This window comes from Heteronotia binoei, chromosome 10 (assembly GCF_032191835.1).
Source record: "Heteronotia binoei isolate CCM8104 ecotype False Entrance Well chromosome 10, APGP_CSIRO_Hbin_v1, whole genome shotgun sequence".
NCBI lineage: Eukaryota > Metazoa > Chordata > Lepidosauria > Squamata > Gekkonidae > Heteronotia > Heteronotia binoei.
The window spans coordinates 22,198,141-22,217,983 of NC_083232.1; the positions used below are offsets into that span (position 1 = coordinate 22,198,141).

General features: G+C 41.1%; 1 protein-coding gene across 4 annotated transcripts in view; it reads right to left on the minus strand.

Moving 5' to 3' along the window:
* DIP2C (disco interacting protein 2 homolog C) overlaps positions 1-19,843 on the minus strand; it is a 398,914-nt gene that overhangs the window by 63,198 nt on the left and 315,873 nt on the right. For 2 of the 4 annotated variants that reach the window (XM_060248085.1, XM_060248083.1), the window contains 8 exons: positions 15,011-15,088; positions 12,856-12,979; positions 11,395-11,504; positions 7,419-7,521; positions 6,392-6,456; positions 3,561-3,654; positions 2,843-2,962; positions 1,305-1,419 (listed from right to left, as the gene is read on the minus strand). In XM_060248085.1, the coding sequence (XP_060104068.1) occupies positions 1,305-1,419; positions 2,843-2,962; positions 3,561-3,654; positions 6,392-6,456; positions 7,419-7,521; positions 11,395-11,504; positions 12,856-12,979; positions 15,011-15,088 (809 nt within the window). The remainder of the gene's footprint in view (positions 1-1,304; positions 1,420-2,842; positions 2,963-3,560; positions 3,655-6,391; positions 6,457-7,418; positions 7,522-11,394; positions 11,505-12,855; positions 12,980-15,010; positions 15,089-19,843) is intronic. The other 2 variants (XM_060248086.1, XM_060248084.1) reach the window with 1 other exon arrangement.

The following is a 19,843-nucleotide window of genomic DNA, read 5'->3' on the forward strand; positions in this document are numbered from 1 at the left end:
GACCTTTTTACAGCGTGGTTTGCCATTGCCTTCCCTGGTCATTACACTTTCCCCCCAGCAAGCTGGGTACTCATTTTACCGACCTCGGAAGGATGGAAGGCTGAGTCAGCCTGGAGCTGGCTACCTGAACCAGCTTCCGCTGGAAAACTCAGGTCGTGAGCAGAGGGTTCCCACTGCAATACTACAGCTTTACCACTCTGCGCCACGGGGCTCTTAACAATAATGTAGAAAGAAGGTGGCAAAGGTTTTGTTGTTCAGTTGCACAGTCGATTCCAACTGTTTACAACCGCATGGACAAAGCCACGCCAGGCCCTCCTGTCTTCCACCATCCTCCAAAGTCTGCTCAAATTCGTGTTTGTTACAATGCAGTAAAAACAGGATGATACATACAAGAAACACTGCAATAGGCTGCACTCCCACAACTGAGAGCCAGTGCAGCTGAGGAATTAGAGTGTCTGACTAGGATCTGGTAGACCCAGGTTTGAATCCCTCCTCTGCTGCGGAACTTTGCTAGGTGACCTTTGGTCAGTCACTCTCAGTCTTCCCTCCTCACATGGCTGCTGTGAGGATAAGATGGAAGCAAGGAGAACAGTGGCAGCTGCTTTGGGTTGGGTGTAAAGTAGGCAAGAAAATATTTCCTTACGAAAGTGCCTTTCTGGATGGTTCCATTACTTTGCAATTCTAATCCCTTTATATAAATGCCATCCTGAACATCTCTGTTTTGTACATTCTGCGGCATAACAAAAGCAGCAACTCAAAAAAGGACCTTCTTGGTCATGGCAGCAAAACTTTGGAGCTTCCTGCCCAGGAAGATCTGCCTGTCTCCCGCTTTTGCTGTCTTCTGCTAGTGGGTGCAAGACATTTGGTTTGGTTTGGAACCAGTGTTCCCTCTAAGTTGAGCTAGTTTTTTAGCCTCTGGCTCATATATTTTTGTCTTAGTTCAGGAAAAATGGCCCCAGAGCAAACTAATTCATCCAGTAGCTCACAACTTTAATAACAGTAGCTCACGAAGTAAAAATTTTGCTCTACAGCTTAGAGACAACATTATTTGGAACCTCACTCACTCACTCTTATTAGCCCACCTTCCAATCTATCTGTTTGTATGCTCATATATGCCTTTTAAATGCTTTTCAAGGACTGAAATGTTTTCATGGTTGCCACCTTGGGGACCTGGCATTGGGCCAGCAAGTGGCATAGAGATGTTTGAAACAAATAAAGCACGGAAGCATGGGAGCCTTTCTGACTTCCTCAGGCACACAGGGACCTCCTCCTCCACTGCTAATTTCAAAATTTAAATACAGTACCTTCTTATAGCCACGGTGAGGGCCTCTGGTGAACTAGCACAAGGACAGATGACCTCTTGCCTCAGGCCTTTGCTTTGGAAGACATTGAGAAACGCATCACAAGACGAAATAGACCCTAGAATTAGAACAAACAAAATCTGACAACTATTTCTAACAAGAGAGTTTCCAAACAAATTTTAAAAGTTTCTGAAGAATCTAGGTGTCACTGAAAAAGAAATAGTTCTGCAGCAAGGTGTAGCCAGTTGGGCTAGGTAGGGTCATTGGTAAAATGGTGGGGTGTAAATTCAATTAATAGGATCCAAATAACTGCAAAACTAGTTCCTTCTGTTGAGTAGTCCTAGGTAGCAGTCTCTTCCTCAGAAGAACTACTGTTGAAATGAATGAACCTTCAAAGCACCATCTATAGTATGCCTTGTTCAAACAAACAACTGAGCAAAAAGCAACATACATTGGGCAGAGCTAATGCAGCTTTTATACGTCCTACCATTATAGATTTAGAGTTTTCTTGCCTAAAACATCAGAGGCAAGAATAATCTTATTTATACAGTGGGTTTTAATATAATTTAATTAAAAAGCCACAAAGCTCAGAAATTTATTTTAGCAACTGACAGCATATTAGAAAAGACTAGTGAAGGACTATACTGGACACCTTAAAAAAAAACTGGAGAAAAAAATTCACATGGATTTTCATGCACTATTGAGAGCAAATTATCTATTTTTTTTAAATACCTGCTTATTACTTTTTCTGGAGTATAAAGCATAGGTTTGCCCTATGAAGTATGACTGTTATGTGTTTGTATACAGTTAGGTACTTGCCTGTTTAAAAAATAAATCTGAAAACAAAAGCCAAAAAAGTTGGATGTGTGTTTAAAGATCTGAATGCCTAATTCGCTTCTGCCACTAGCCCCTACGTTTTGGTCACACATGACAGAGCCTACATGTGTATTCTATGTCAATTTGTGCCACTTCATATGAAAAAGTAAAAGCTATAAGTTTTTGCCAAGAAGCAACCCCTCCTGCTCCTTCCTACTGCTTAAGGATAAATCTGATTCAGACTTTACATAACAGCTTGTCATGTCATATATAATTGGATTAACTGCGACCTGCATTACATGGAATATCAAGTTTGCTTCGGGATTTGCTAAAGAGAAACATGTTAAATAAAATCCCATACAAAGAGTTTCTGAAAATGGTCATAAAATGTTTCTCTGCCATACACACATACACACACACACACACACACACACAGAATAAACATCTTCAGTGGCCATCCACAAAGCAGTCCAGTCACTCTATCTCATTATGGGGCTTTCACCATGAAAGCTCATGGAGAGGTGAAAGAGCAGAGCATGCTGGGTTGTGCCCTCCTCCCACTGGGGGAGGGTAGGTTTTGGGGAAGGACTTCGGTAAGGTACAATTCCTTAGAGTCCACTTTCCAAAGCGGCCATTTTCTCCAAGGGAACTGATCAGTTGCAATAGCGGGAGATCTCCAGCCACGACCTAGAGGTTGGTAACCCTACTCCACAGCCATCACTTACATGGATTGGCGCCATCGGCAACTATTAGCATACGGAGTGACGAAAGGTTGATGTCCCGCTGGTCTCGATGTGCTACTAATGCCCAGTGCATATCCCTAGATTTTACACAAGCAACTTTTGCTAGGGAGAGAGAATGGGGAGGGAAGGGGGAAAATATACTGTTAAAACTAGAGTAAATAAAGTTAAAATTAATTTTGAAACATCTGAGCATGTTATGAATTGTATAGTAATTAAAGGGATGTGTGCGTGTGTGGAAGTGCTGGGATCTCCCAACCCCAATGTATATTTAGTACTGAATCTCTCTATCATATAACAGAGATGGACAAATGGCAAATTGGAGCCTGAATATCAGTTTTCATGGTGTTTGGACCACAAAGCAAAAGACTGCAGGTGAGCAGGCTTCTGGATATCTCCATCACAGTTAACTTAACATCCTATACCTTTGCAAAAATATGCTCCCCATGTACACATTACAGCATTGATAGCCCACTTTCCTCAAGGAGACAACATGGATTGTGTCAGGGATTTTTTTGTAGAAAAAGCCCAGCAGGAACTCATTTGTGTATTAGCCACACCCCATGATGCCAAGTGAGCCGGAGCTGTGTCCCTGTGCATTCCTGGTCAGAAAAAGCCCTGGATTGTGTGCATACACATACACAAACATTCAAGTTCCCAGCAAAAAACCATGCTCCCACCCCCATACCTTTACAGTCCTTACCTTTATACTGACAGACCTTCTGTATCCAAGAAAGCGGATTTACCTTCATTAATGAATATGGGATGCTTATAACATGCATCATATTCATAACACTCTGAAATAAAATGAAAGAAAAGAAGGCTTCAACAATATTTCAACTATTTTGCTAGTCTAAATATGTTTTTTTTAAAATCAGGTATTTATCACAAGCTGCAGATGATCTTATTTTCTGACTTTTTCACAGAATGTCTGAGAAGTAGCATTCATCTGATGGTAGTTCAGGTCTACACAGCATATACAAGAATCCCCCATGGATGAATACATATCAGCAAGGCTTTTTTAGGGGGGTAGCAGGAACTCCTTTGCATATTAGGCCATACCCCCCTGATGTAGCCAATCCTCCAAGAGCTTATTGTAGGCCCTGTACTAAAAGCCCTATAAGCTCTTGGAGGATTGGCTACATCAGGGGCATGCGGCCTGATATGCAAAGGAGTTCCCGCTACAAAAAAAGCCCTGCGAATCAGGTGATAACTTGCACATGTGAACAAGTCATTACAGAGAGCAGAAAGTGTGTGCACTCATTTCATCTCATCAAACACAACTATTCCAAATGGACTCTATTCACACATACATGTGCAAGTCCTAGAGTGTGGTTGGAAGGCACATGGCATGGCAGAACTACTGGAGCTAAGGCATCTTCAATCTAGCTGGTGCCCTCAGAATTCTGTGTACTTCAGTTCCAGAATGGAAAAGGGCAGGCAGTTGAATTAGATAAATAATATGAGTCAACTATTATGTAATCAAGTGACATGTATTATGCTTACATCATTGCTCATCGCTTTGAACAGGAATTTAAAGGTCAGCAGTGGTCACCGGAACAACATGGGTAAGATTCCATTTTGACGAAGTACAAGGCAGTGGCTTAAACAACTAGGAAACCCAGGGGCTAAAATTATCAGCTAAGTCAAAGTGGAGCCCAAAGGAAACAATTAATCCTTCTTTAACAAGGTATACTAGCGTCTATTTTTAGATATTAAAAGCAAAAAACTCAATAGCCTAAAAAGGGCATCTGAGAGGCTTAAAATAGTAAATGCAAAGAAGAATGTTCAAAATAAGCGAACCGTGGTCTATTTAAAGATGAAACATCCCCTTATACGACAGGCCTGGAAACCAGCCAATACAGTAAGAAGTAACTCAATGGCTGAGTGGGCTAAAAATACAGACATGTGGACTCTGAAAATGAAACCAAAACAGCAACAGAATAAAGCATTTGAGAAACTCCAAGCATTGTGCTTTGTGTTTTGCTGATACTTCTAGAGCACTTCCATGAAATTTGGTGCATTACTTGAGTTCATGTACTACTTTAGTTACAGCTAACACTGTTTCCTCACAGCCATTGTAAGAATTGATTGTAACTTTGTAATTAAAGCTTCTTTTTTGTTGTTGTTGTTGCTCCTTTGTTCTACTAGACCTAGACCTTCACAGCTAGGAAATGGAAAATCTTTGTTAACATTTTTGAGCTTTGTAAGTTTATCAGGGGCATTTTGAAGACCAAAGGGTCCAGTATATAAAATATTACTCTTGAGAGCTACACTTTCTATTTTGTACAGCCAACATCTATATTCTGTTAGTGACTTGTGGCCCACATCTGTGGATATCTAAATCTGCACACTGGGGTCACATGATTTTCCAGCAAACTTGGGGGGGGATGCCCCCAGGTTTGCAAGGGGGGGCAGAATCTGAAAATTAAAAGAAATAAATGGGAGGTTTAAATTCTTCCTCCCAAAGTAAAGCTGTATTCTTTGCACAAGCACAGAGAACACACTTATCTCCGGCGGTCATACTGGCGAGCCATGCAGCAGTGTTGCCACAACTTGGGAGCAGTGTTGGGCCTGGTGGCAGCTGTGCAGCCTGGTAGCCACACTGGACAGGTGGCAGGCAACAACTCAGTCTGGGAGTCACGCCAGGCCCACCAGTGGCAAAGGTGCAGGCCCGGGCGTTGCACTGGGCAGAGGCATGGCAAAAATGTGTGTGTGGGGAATTCCCCTCAACAAGTATCATGGGCCTGAACTTGTTGGATTCTAACACTCAGCTCTCATGAACGGTTCATTCCACAGCTAAGTTCCATGGTGACTTGCAGAACTCCTCACTATTTGGAATCTGAACATTCACTGACAGAAACAGGGAGCTGGGTGTAAGAATGTAAGAACCCCTCTGGATCAGACCAGAGGTACATCCAGAAGCGGTACAGTCACCAACTAGCGGCCCTGGGCAAAGAGCGGCCCTTCCTTTGTGTTGCCTCCTACTATTGGTTTCAGAGGTTTATTGTTTCTGAATATAGAGTAGCTACTAGACCTATCCCCCATGATACTGTCCAGGCCTCAGATTCAGCGGGAGCTCACAGGAACGCAGCTCCTGAACCTTTCTGAGAGTTCCACCTCATCCTTCCCACCTTTTCCACTGAATAGGAGGTGCAGCTGCATAACAATCCTGGATGAGGTCCACTACCTATTTTTCTACAAAATGATCCCTGATACTGTTTAACTCTCTTTAAAACTATCTTATGCTTGTGGCCATGACCACCTTCACTGGTAGCAAATTCTATAACTGGGCAAGGTGATTTTGGCTACAACTGGCAATGAGGACAAACCATTGTCTTAGTTGCTAATGTCTGCTTGCTCTGGGGTCTTCTATCAATGTCCACGACTCCAATTGTTTCCATTGATTGCTTCCTACAACACAACTTTTTAGGAGGCAAGCAGAGTCAGAATTGATGTCTAGAGCATTCTGACAGTTATAATGAAAGCACAATTTGATTTTAAAATAATAATTGCTTAACAGCACAGACTTACCGTAAGAATCCCATGCCACAAACCTACATCTTTCTTGAAATCTAATACATTCACAATGGTTTCAGCTATGCAATTAAAAAAAAAATCAAAGGGTTAGTTACTGAACACATATTACGTCCTAAAGAAAATAATATTTAAAGTAAGTAATCTAAATATATTTGGTCATAGGACCAAGTCCTATGAGGAAAGGTTGAAGGAGCTGAATATGTTTAGCCTGGAAAGGAAATGACTGAGAGGTTATATGATCACCATCTTCGAGTACTTGAAGAGCTGTCATATAGAGGATAGCGCAGAATTGTTTTCTGTGGCCCCAGAAGGTTGGACCAGAACCAACGGTTTAAATTAAACATTAGGAAGAACTTCCTGACAGATAGAGCAATTCCTCAGTGGAACAGGCTTTCTTGGGAGGTGGTGGGTTCTCCTTCCTTGGAGGTTTTTAAGCAGAGGCTAGATAGCCATCTGACAGTAATGCTGATTCTGTGAAATTGAGCAGATCATGAGAAGGAGGGCAGGAAGGGTCGCATCTATACTTAGTTTTTGTGGCCCTTTCTTACACGCCCAGAGAAATGCTGATTGCCACTTTGAGGTCAGGCCAGGCCAGTTTGGCAAGGGATCCTGGAGGTTTTTGCCATCTCCTGGGCATGGAGCAGGGGTCACTGGGGATATATGCATGTGGGGAAGGTATTAAGAAGTTCCTACACTGTGCAGGGGGTTGGATTAGATGACCCTGGAGGTCCCTTCCAACTCTATGATTCTATGATTTTTATGTTGAAAAAGTAACTAGCTATTCCAAGATATGTCACTACTGACATATGTTAATACAGACTGCTCATCCTTACTTTCATGCATATTATAACAATTTAAAAATAGGATGTATTTGTTCAAATACTGAATACAACAAGAATATAACCTTTAAAAACAAAGCAACTCCACATATAAAACAATACCTAGAATAAAACTATGCTGTGCAGAATATATCACTGGAATCTTAACCTGGTTTTAGAAATAGTATAAAATGCCAAAATACCTTCTGTATATCCACAGGCCTGCGTAAGGGCTTGACAGTGTGTGAGCAGGGCGATTCTTGTCACCGTCACCCCAAGAACACTTCCATCTTTACAGGTTTTGTACTGCAAAAGAATTTCTCTCTTCAAGACTCAAGAAACAACAAAACTGCTAATCCCTGAAGAAGCTGGAGGGACATGGGCATGAGTCTGAGGACTCTTTCCACTCCTTGATCCCAAGGATTTCTGGGGTTCCATTCAGATGTCCCAAGAGATCTAAATGCACCACAGTATGAGAACTCAGGCTCAGAAGTCCTTGTTTGAATTGGGCATCTGAACAAACTGTAGATAGTTACAAACAGGGCTTTTTTTGTAGCAGGAACTCCTTTGCATTTTAGGCCACACACCCCTGATGTAGCCAATCCAACAGCAGCTTACAGTAGACCCTGTAAGAAGAGCCTTGTAAGCTCTTGAAGGATTGACTACATAAGAGGGGTGTGGCCTAATATGCAAAGGAGTTCCTCCTACAAAAAAGCCCAGGTTACAAAAAAAATTAACCCTTGATTCAGTCCTAGCTTAGAATCCTAGTCTGCAAACAAGATACTATTCATGGTTTGTTAGAGCACCTATTCTGATCTCATAACAACCTGCAGTGAGTTCAAAACCAGGAAGCCTTCAGTCTTGGCATGGAGGCATGAGGGGAGGAAGGTGGGACCCTGCCCAGTCCAAGGACTTCAGAGGCTCAAGCATGGTTTGAGCACCTGAAAGAGTCCATATGTTAAATGTTAACTGCTCAGTGCCATTATAGGTATCTTGACTAATGCAGAGCACAAGTGGCTGAAGTGCATAATAAAAGGGAAGAGCTCAGCCAAAGTTGATCTTCACAACTGGAAGGGGAGTGTTTCCTGGTACTCCTCATATTGCAGCTGTTGGCTAAGATAATACATTATTCAACCATCAAGGTTCAAGCTTCTCTCACCAGATATGTAGGCGCATATTCAGCTTATGTTCCCTCTAAGCTGTGGAGGCTTATGAGCAAGAAGTCTACTTTGTGAGCTACTGGCATTAAAGTTGTGAGCTACTGCATACATTAGTTTGCTCTGGGACCATTTTTCCTGAGCGAAGACAAAAATATGTGAGCCAGAGGCTAGAAAACTGTGAGCTAGCACACAATAACTCAGCTTAGAAAGAACACTGGACTTGCTACATATTCCTTAGAGTCTGGAATGAGTTTGGGGGAAAAATATTTCCTGTCAATCAGCAAAGCTGTCATATGAGGAACGAATCTTAGAATTAAATGGTCGGCTCATTGCCCTGGGCCTCTTACTCCCTATTAGTGCTATGCTATCTAACGTTACTACTATTTACCACCTGGATTCATGCATTAATAGAGAAAATCTCAGCAAACCCTGGTTAAGAGAGATCCAAGTTAGCACTGACCATATTGAAGGCCAGTTGAAAGGACAATCAACAACTGTTTCAAAAGCCCATCATACATACTTTCATAGGCAAGACTATTGGCAGCTCACTTATGCGAGTACTGAGCATTTCTGAGTGTAATATATTTAAGAAACATCTGATAATTTTACACTTTCTTCTTAAGCCTTTGAAAGATGGGAAATTAGAAAAACCAGCAAGTTCCTCCATATTTGCTGTTAAATATATATATATGCCAGTAACAGCAGAAAAGTAATAGGTATTTAGTTCATGAGAAGTAAAAAATGCATGCCAAAAGTCTGAGATACATATAAATATAGAAAGAGACAGCCTTTTAATCTTCACTGAATTTATCTAAAATACTGTAATTCTGATATACACTATGTATTAATGAATTATTGCTACCTTTGAAAGACCAGTTGAAAAATCTACACTGAAGAATGTCATGAACATTTTGGTTGCTGCTATTTCTAATATATTTAGATGTTATATATCAGGTTGCAAAGGACCTGGGAGGACCGCAAATCTAACATCTTGACTGACAAGGAACCCATGGACCATGATCACATGTCTATTACATACACACACATACACACACCACACTCTGCCAAGCCCCATTATTTCCTACCATCACATTCAGTTCACCTATAACTAACCTGGCAATATAAACAAGCACAATATTTGAGTATCCCCAGCGCAGTACTTTGTCAAGTTTTTGGCATCAACTGATCATCCTCTTATAATTTATTACACTCACACATGACTTTAAAGACAAGAAAGCTGAAGAGACTGCGAAAGACCATCTTTGCAAATCTTTCAGGTTCTGAGTACACAATGTGCAGGCACTTAAAATCAGCAACTGCACTGAACAGACTTCTCTGAGCTAATGTCATTGTACTTAACAGCGAAGGGAAGGGGGACTCATTCTGATCACAAAAGCAGGAGGGGACACCTTCAAGCAAGACATGGAGACCAACAGCCCAATAAAGACAAGCATGTTCCAGGAAGCAACAAATGTCAAGAGTCACTTAACATGTTGGGACAGCATGAGCATGCACTGGAATATATTTTTGCGGGAAAACTTCCACTGAGCCTCATGCCACTGTCTTCATTATGGTACCAAGAATCTGGGATTAATCAAAGTCTACTGCCCATACAACATTTTCCCATCACACCACCAATCAGTGCTGTGAAAGAGGTGAAAGAAATATTTATTTACATCTAACCATCCCTGAGGTAAATCACAATGGCATCGCTGAGGTAAATTCTCCCCTGCCTTGGAAAACACAGTTATAAACTTTTCTGCCCTTAATATCAAGGAGAAGGTGAACACAACAAGGGAAAGATTTTTATTTTTTACAGTGAGGAGGAAAGTAAACCATGGATATTTAGGATCAACGTTATACGAATGTAATTTAGAGGAAACCATGAGATATGGAGATTACAGTTTCTCCACAGAATATGCAAATTTTGTCAGATAGGAGAGAACGCCAGTAACTACCCAGACAGCTTTGAACTCGTTACTTTTCCCCACAGGATTCCTAATTTCTAAAATTCTTCAGTATAGCCTTTTAAACTCCAGACTCCTGCCCGCCCCATTGCTTCCATATAATCTTGAAAGATTATGAATAAGAACCATCAAGCAGTGTGTGTCATGCTAGGTGGCCACACTAGACAGCCTACATCAACCTGAAGTGACCTGAGGCAAAACAAGATCCTCGATCTGCCTAAAAACCCTTTCTGAGCCAATGGCAGTTAAACAGTCCCCTCCTCCCCCGCTTTTCCTTTTCCCTTCAAAAGTTCTGAGGGTCTTGATTGGCTGTTGCTGGCTTTCTCTACCAAACCACCAGGGTACAAAGGAGACTGGCAGATATGAAAAGGGCTGATATCATGTGATAGCAATGTTCCCTCTAAGTTGTGAAATCTTGTGAGCAAAAATTCTACTTTGTGAGCTACTGGCATTAAAGTTGTGAATGAACGATTTGGCTACTGCATAAATTATTGCACTCTGGGGCCATCCTTCCTGAGTTAAGACAAAAATATGTGAGCCGGAGGCTAAAAAACTGTGAGCTAGCTCATAGCAACTCAGCTCAGAGGGAACACTGGTCATGTGCAATATTCCCTCTAAGCTGTGGAGTCTTGTGAGCAAAAATTCTACATCGTGAGCTACTGCATAAATTAGCTTGCTTGGAAGCCATTTTTTCTGAGCTAAGACAAAAATGTGTGAGCCAGAGGCAAGAAAACTGTGAGCTAGCTCACACTAACTCAGCTTAGAGGGAACACTGGTCATGTGATATGTCTGTCACAGTCAGACAGAAGGTGAAGAAATCAATGGAGATGTGGAAAGCCCCTCCTCCCAAGAGCTCAATATCCACTATAGGATCATAGAGAGGGAACTATTTGTGTCATTTCCAAATCACTCATACCTCCCTCCCTCCCATCTGCAATTTCTTGTAAGCCTCTAAAACATTTAACCCCCCAAAAGAATATGGGACTCAAAGAAAGGAGGAAGAGTGCTGGAAGAGAAGCGAAGGAGACGGGATAAGAAAGATGTTAACTTACCTCAATGTAAGCTGTGTCATTGTTTGCATCTTTGATATGTGGGAACCAGTCTCGAGGGGGTTTCGAAAGGTGTTTTGATTCTGTGACAAACCATAGCAGCTTGGGCCAGCCTTAGGAAACAGAGATAGTGGGATTGTTTTAAATATATGTTGGGCTTTTTGCGCTTACATTGCATAATACTTTACTAGGGTTGATCACTGATTGGCCAAAAGCAATGTGGTCAATTGACTCATCAAATACTTTTCTAATATTTGTATAATTAATTCTATTAGAGTTAAAAAAGAGACATACTTTAATTACAAAAAACAAATCAGTTAACTGTCGTGAAATGAACTTGTTATAATTTTTAAAATTATAATTTGGCAATGCAAGGTAAAGATTTCTATGATCAAATGATTAACTGGATGGATCTTCTTCAGCTTTTATCTTGGTATACCAAGGTTGGCCTACAATCAATTTTAGTGCAACTAAACTAGAAATGAAATAAAGTAGAAGCAACTACTTTTTAAAAATTCAGTATGTGGGAAAGAATTCAACTGGTGTTATATGGAAAAGTATTCTACTGGTTGAAAATGCCTGCAGTTGCAGAAGGCGGTCAGTAGGGGAAGCTTTGCCATGCTTCCAGGTTTGTCTCCATCCAAAGCAGCATGGTAATTTGGTAGAAGAAGAAGAATTGCAGATTTATACCCCGCCCTTCTCTCTGAATCAGAGACTCAGAGCGGCTTACAATCTCCTATATCTTCTCCCCCCACAACAGACACCTTGTGAGGTGGGTTGGGCTGAGAGGGCTCTCACAGCAGCTATTTTTTGCACAGGTGTACTCAAAAATCCATTTTTGAACACGTTAACACTCACACAATTAGCTTTTTAAAAAAAACATTAAGCAAATTTTTTGTGCTAGTCATTATGATAGCCGTTTACGCATTAAAAGAGTTATATCCTACAGTCTCCACAATCTGCCCAATGTGGTTAATGTAAAACAAAACAAGTAACTCAATTTGAAATTAAAAATTATAAACAAAAATAATGTGGCAATGAACTAAAATCCATATCTGCGAGTAGAACTACAAAACTCAGCATGGAATCAGATATAAAAGCAAAAACACAATCAGGGAAAGAACACAGTGGCAGGTAAAATTCAGATAAAGTTTAGGAGAACAAAAGCATTTTGCCCTGGAATCTAAAAGCCAATGATGAAGGCACCAGGTAAGTTTCAAGGGAGAAGGAATTCTACAGGTGGGGGCCCAGACCTCTGAAAAGACTCCACCTCTATGTATGGCCCACATCACTTCTCCCCTCCCCAGTAATACTTTAAATTGGTAGGCCGGACAGTATAGTAGGAAGGGGTCCTTCAGGCACCTCAAGCTCAAACCAGTACTTTGAAGGTCAGTAAAACTTCCTGTGATGCAGCATGCATGAAAACCAGGTTACCTTATTGGGGAACATGGAGAATCAGCTCACCTTTAAACTGTGGTATTTCCCCTGTAGGGCTCTTAGGCAGTCCTTTATGGCATGCATCGCTAGTCAAGGCCACAGTAACGCCACAGCTTCCGAGCAAGAAGCCGATCTGTTGACTTCCAGCATCCTGGTTGAAGACAAGCAACAAAAGAAGCCATGAAAGTAAGCCCGCCCGCAAGGTGGTAAGTCTTCTTGGACACAACAATGCAAAACACACATACACAAAACACTTTCTTCAATTACCCATTCAAAGGTTTTAAAATTCCCCAGTCAACTGCTACAGTCTGAACAAAGCTCTTTCTTCTTCATGCTTCAATGAAGTTTGGGGTAGGGTTGCCAACTCTGAGTTGGGAAATTCCTGGAGATCTGGGGGAGGAGCTAGGGGGAAGGCAGAATTTGAGGAAGGTAAGGGCATCAGCAGGGTCTAACGCCACAGAGTCCACCCTCCAAAGCAGCCATTTTCTCCAGAGGAACTGATCTCGGCAGTCTGGAGATCACTTGTAATTCTGAGAGCTCTCCAGACCCCCACCTGAAGGTTGGCAACCCTAGCTTAGGATGTTCCAGGGTTGGGGGAGAACAGAATCTCTGGTTATACAAAAAAATATTGGAAAAACATCTCCATTTGTAAGCCTTATGGCTATGGCTTGATAGTTCATTTGTCAAAATGTCAGAAGGTTGCAGGAAAGAGGGATGGGAGAAAGGCCATGCTAATCAGTGCCAGGGACTGAGACACATGCCTTCTGCTTTATCTAGAACACTTCTCTTATTTTTATTAGCAAGCTAACCTAACCCCAACTCCTACAGTTTTCCTTCCATGTCCACTTTATATTCCGTCAACAGCTCCTCCCAGAATAATCCAGAAAGCAAAATGATGCATATACATGAGCAAAAGTGCTTTATATATGCACTGAGGCTGAGGAAATTTTTTCTCCCCCTGTTGTGATACTTGAATTCAGGAAAAGTGTGTGTCATGTAAGGAAATGGATTGGTAAATGGTTCAGAACAGACAAAAGGAAGTGCTATGTCACAACACTGATCCATTAATGAGATTCACATTCACAAGATATAGCCTAGATGGATTTGAAAAGAACAGATAAATTTACGGGGGAGCGGTTAAACTTCTGAAACTTGAGATTCTATTCAGCATAATGGCTAAATGGAATCCCTCGTTTCAGAGGAAGTATACCCCTGGATATCAAAGAGTGGGAACAACAGTGGGGGGGGGACCGTTACCTTCATCCACTGCTACTGGGCTTCCCAGACCCATCTGAACACCTGCTTGTTAGGATGCTAAACTAGATGCTCTTTGCCTAATTCTTCTATGTAAGAGGATTCCTCTTACATAGCCAGGGGATGGTATTGGTTAGATTGAAGTAGTTCTCAACAAGCAATCCAACCCCACGCTCGTTGCGTACTTCTCTATTTCCTATGTGAGCAAAGCCAATAAGAACTTCCTAGTGGGAAAAAGCTAAACCAGGAAGGAAATGCTGCTGGTGGTTGTACCAGAGGTTGCATGGTTCAATGAAAGCAGACAATTTTATAAAAAAAAACAACAGCGCTAATATACATGCAAACTCCTCCATGCATCTGCTCAAGGAGTACCAGAAAACAACATATTTGCATTTTAAAAGATCAAGAGGACATTACTCAGAAACTGATTTGAAAACAGAATCTAGAATTTTTTGTGCCAGAATTAAATATTACATTCTTAACACAGGATGAAGAAATAGATATGCATTAGAGGAGTAAAGCAAACTGGAAGAGTGAGGAAAAAACCCTGTGGCCTTTGAAGTCATCGTTACGATGAGGTGAAGCTTTTACACACAGGTCTACATTTTTCCCACATTGGATCCAATTCATGTTTTGTTTTTCTTTTAATAAAATACATAGTTACACTGATAAAAGCTATCAAAGCTAGATAAAATAATGGCACGGCTTCCCATTCTTTGCACTAGGCTTTTCCACACTCCAATTTCAGAATATATTATACTGATGTTTCGGCATATGCTGATTCTGAGCGACATGGTGGGATGAGAAACTAAGCGATAATAACTTGTATATAACCTATTCAGACATCCAAACAAGTTGTCAACTTATTTGCATTTTCTGTTCATTAAGAATTAGAGATTTATTTCCAGCTTGGCAAAGAAAGACATACTTTTGCAAGAAAAGTCTTCAGAAATGAGCTCTCATTTGGTTTTGCTTCTATGAAAATCCAGACAGAAGGAGGAGTCCCCTTTTTAAGATAAATAGAAAGAGACAAGAGGATGAAATCATGCCATTGGGGGAGAATTCTCTGCATTCTCTTCTATCAGTAGGTTCTAGAGTACCTGAATAGGTTACGGCAGAACTACAACGTTTAAAGGCATTCATCAATTTAGGCTGGTACAAGTGAACCTAAGGACTCTAGGACAGATGTTAGAAGCCTACCACTAATGTCTTTGTTACTTACTAAAGATTCAGAAGATGCTAAAACTCAAATAACGTTATTGTCATGGCTATTAAATCTAGATGCCAAAGCCACCATTTACAAACAGAGTCCCTCAGTTAGCCAGACGTCTTAAACATTGATTCAGAGACTGCAAAATTCAGCGTATGTCACCACAGTCTGTTTATCAAGATTCTGCTCCTGCTTTATCCAAAGGCAAATTAGAGTATCTAATTTTATCTTCTTTGCCCAAAGCCATTGGCTCAGCGAGGATCTGAACCTAACCCTTCTGTTTCCAAATTCAGTTTTACTACTCAGTCTTGCCAAGAAGCAGGCGCAACTGAATTTACTGCACAAAGCTCACAGTGGAGCCCAGAGTGATGCGGACCGGAAAAGAAAGGCACACAATGTGAGAGTTCACCCATGCTTCACACAACTTGAACCGTGCTGTTCTAGACCCACAACACCCTTTCTTGGCAGCCCAATGCATGCATACATAAATCTCATGTCCCCTTGGGAAGACAGTAACCCCCACAGATGCATGGCTTTGTTTGAAACCAAGAGCTTTCAGTGCAGATATTCATCAGCTGTGACTCTTGAAGAGGTTCAGGTTTAACTGCAGATAAACAAAGGTATCTTTCCATTAAGCCCATCTTCTCCCATCAAAGGATCTTTTCCACTATGCCTGCCTTCTCTCACCATGAGTTCTCCCAGCTCATGAAATGTCTGACGCACATATTTAGTACCTCAACTACACTATTAGACAGACCTGAAAGGTTGTGGTGTTTATTCCTGAAAGGCTGTGGTGTTTATTCCAAAACCACATGGGTATGTCCCATTCAGAAGTCTTCCAAAGGATTACAGAAACAGTTTCTTTCTAGAGCAAGACAGCAAGAATACACACACACACACACACACACACACATTCCACCATGACTTCTTTTGGATAGTTCCTGTAACTCCCAGAGAGCTTGTACACCAGATTTGTCAACAAACATTTAGTGGGGGAGAAATTCCATATTATCTCCATATTCTAAAGGTTTCACAGCAGCTTCAGAGAGGCTTGTTCCCACATCATTTATACAGAATTCTTCCATCAAAAAGTTTGTAATATGACACTACAGCAATGAATGGCACAGGACAACCAGATGGGCTTTTAATTGAGTGTGACAACTGCCAGGCACAGAATGTACCTGTCCTCTCCATTGCCTCATGCGATTCCATCTCTAGCCAATAACTGACAAGCCAGTCAAATCAACCATTAGTCTAAACTGAAGACACAAATTAACTTGTACCTACTGAGGACTAAGGCTACTTATAGAGGCCTGAGACAACCAGTTTCCCGGCCATACCAACTTTAAGAGGGGGTTTAAAAATCACAGCTCATTGTACAACAGAAGCCTATTAGCTCAAGAAACTGAACAAGGAAAATTTTAAACAAAGAAAACATAGGAAAGGAGGTATGGACAAAGCAGAGACCAACCAAAGGGTAAGTGAGAAACTCAGACTTGTACACCAATGGAAGACTGTGGCAAGAGGCGCAGGAAAATAGGTCAGTATGCAATACTTGTACCCAGCATTTTGGTCCACAAAATGCTAAACAAACTGAAAGCTAGAATAAATTGCATATCACAAAAAAGGAAGAATTTGTTTAGAAAATTTGCATGCTATCACTCTGGAGACCTGCCCAAGGCAGCTTACAACTAAAAATACAAAACCAAACTAACCATTCAAAACAAACACTAAGCAGCATAAAATGATATTCAGAAAACAGTCCTCAGGCTAGGAGATCATTAAATAGCTAGAAATAACAATAATAAAAAGACAAAACTTCTCAAGTCAAATGCCTGAGTACAAAGAAGTGGTTTTGGTCTGGCACCTAAAGGAAAGGAAACATACGTGTGTCAAAGGGATGAGAGTTCTAAAAGTGAGACACCACCTCTGAAAAGCCCCTGATTCTGGCCATTCCTAGTCTCACCACTGGGAATGGAGGGTACAAAGAGCAGAACTTGAAAAGAGGATCTTAACCAGTATAAGAAGGAGATGGTACTTGATGTCACAAAGCCACGTCATCCAAACGAAAGGCCAAGGAACAGAAACATTTTTAATGACTAATTATTTCCCAAGAACATTTTGAAAAAAAGGCTTCAGAAGTCAATAAAGATGAAACCTTTAAAAATAACTTCCCCAGGAAGGTACTTACACGGTCTTGATGCCACTGCTAAAAGGGACCTATGTCATGCATCCACCCATCATGCCTCAGACCATTCCAGGAATGACATATAAACATTTTTTTAAAAGGAACAGTGGGGGAACAGGAAGGAAGGCTATAGTGGCAAGAAGATTCAGAAAACCTTATTGCGTGTGTAGATTCATATGAGGAACCAGAACTGGCAATAGGTCTACCCACTGAACTACAACTCATATGTAGCCACATTTCTGTCCTTTGGGAACTCCTTGCTAACATTTTGATGACAAGAAGGGGACATGCTGCTATTGACTGGTTCAAAGCCACTGCTCAGTAAAAACCTCTAATGTAAGAAGTTTCAAAATGAATCCTTAAAGGCATAATGGAAGTGCATAGGAGTTGCAAAAACAGGTCAAGTCCACGAGGGATTCTTGCATGCATTCTGATGCTACATCCATCACACTGGCCCATAATTTACCTAGAACTTGACGACTGCCATATTTGATTTACAATCTTTTCTCTCACAAAAGGTGCAAAGTTCAAAATGTAGAAGGCCTTCATTAATAAAGCGGTAAGAGCTCAGATAAGGGGTAAGGGAAGCAGAAAAGCATGCCTAGGCAACTGTGCTGATAAATCTCATTCTCCAACCAGGCCAGTAAATTCTGGTACTGCAATCAACCAAGTAAAACATCTCCTTCTGGGATGGCTTATGCGATTTTCAAGTCATTGCTTGCACTCCAGTTCCCATTTTATATAAACATGTTCAACAACAACCAGTCTCAGCTCCTTCCAAACCCAGCTTTTGTTTATCACCAAGCTGCTGTTATGTTTCTCCTACATCATTTCTTCTTCCTTTACTTTGTGAATTTCCAAAGTCTGTTTCCTAAAATGGTCTTGGCAAGATTTAAACTACAAGATTTAAGCTAAACTGTCCGATGCTTTTGAGCAACTCTAGCAAAAATCCAACAGGCAAAACCAGAATCTGCCATGTAATGAGTGGGCATGACACTTTTCTGTCTTTTCATCTACCTATAAGAAAAGAATGTCAAAAAAATCTTAAGGGCCAGTTTTTCATGTACAGGGGAGAACATACGAAAGTTGGGCAGAGGCGATTCCACCTGTCATTTGTTAAATGTGTGAGAGCAACAGTCCGACTGAAATGCTACCTGAAGGCCCAAATTTATTCTTACTAAAAATAGTCTCTCTGATTTCTTGAAAACTGGAGGCACTAGAGACAGTATTTTTGTGGTCCAAGTGAGAATATTTTGGAATATTTGCATACATATTTATATAGAGGTCTGAACTCTCTGCTCTCAACCTGAGTTTGATTCTAGCAGAAGCTGGATTCAGGTAGCCAGCCCAAGGTTGACTCAGCCTTCCATCCTTCCGAGGTACCCAGCTTGCTGGGTACCCAGCTTGCTGGGGGGAAAGTGTAGATGACTGGGGAAGGCAATGGCAAACCACCCCGTAAAAAGTCTGCCGTGAAAACGTTATGAAAGCAACGTCACCCCGGAGTCGGAAACGACTGGTGTTTGCACAAGGAACCTTTCCTTTCCTATATGGAAAACTGGAATTTCTTATAAAAAGTAAACATGATGCTGGTGATCCCATTTTGCTGTTTGCACTGCAGGGTCCTTGATTCAATATTAGTCAGTGCAAGTAAAATGTAACTCCCATAATAAAAAACAGTGGCTATATTCTGCAGCATGAATCACAATGTCCAAGCCAATGTCCTGAAATCAGGACTAGTTGAGGGAAGGGGGCATGGTACAGCCCAATCTTGTCAGATCTAGGAAGCTAAACAGAGTGAGCCCTGGTTAGTATTTGGATGGGAGACCTCCAAGGAAGGCTGCAGAGGAAGGCAATGGCCAACCATGTCTATTTCTCGTTTGCCTTAAAAGCCTCCTCCTGAAGTTGTTACAAGAAGGCTGTGATTGGACATCACTTACACACACATATAAAACTGGTTTCCTTTAAAGACTTTCTTTTTAACAAGGTATATTCAGTTTTCTGGACAAACAGACGTTGCCTTCTTAAACAGGTATGGACAAAAATCAACACAACACGATGAATTTCCATTTTTGAGCTGAAGACTTGTGATGTCATTTGCAGTTTCTTCCAAGGATATATTTCAGAAAGTTGTGCCTAAATTATCATTCATGAAACATGTTCAAATACAACCCCAAGAACACAGTCCATCAGCATGAAAAATATCAAGCCGTTTAAGGAACAGAATACCTATCGCCATACGTTAATAACCTTTGAACAGGCTTTGAAAAAGATCGCTCATTTGTAATTTGAAATGCTACTTAAGAACTTGCTGGATTCTAAAGATTGCTTTAATACTTTCTGAACAACCTTCCTTTTTAAAGGGC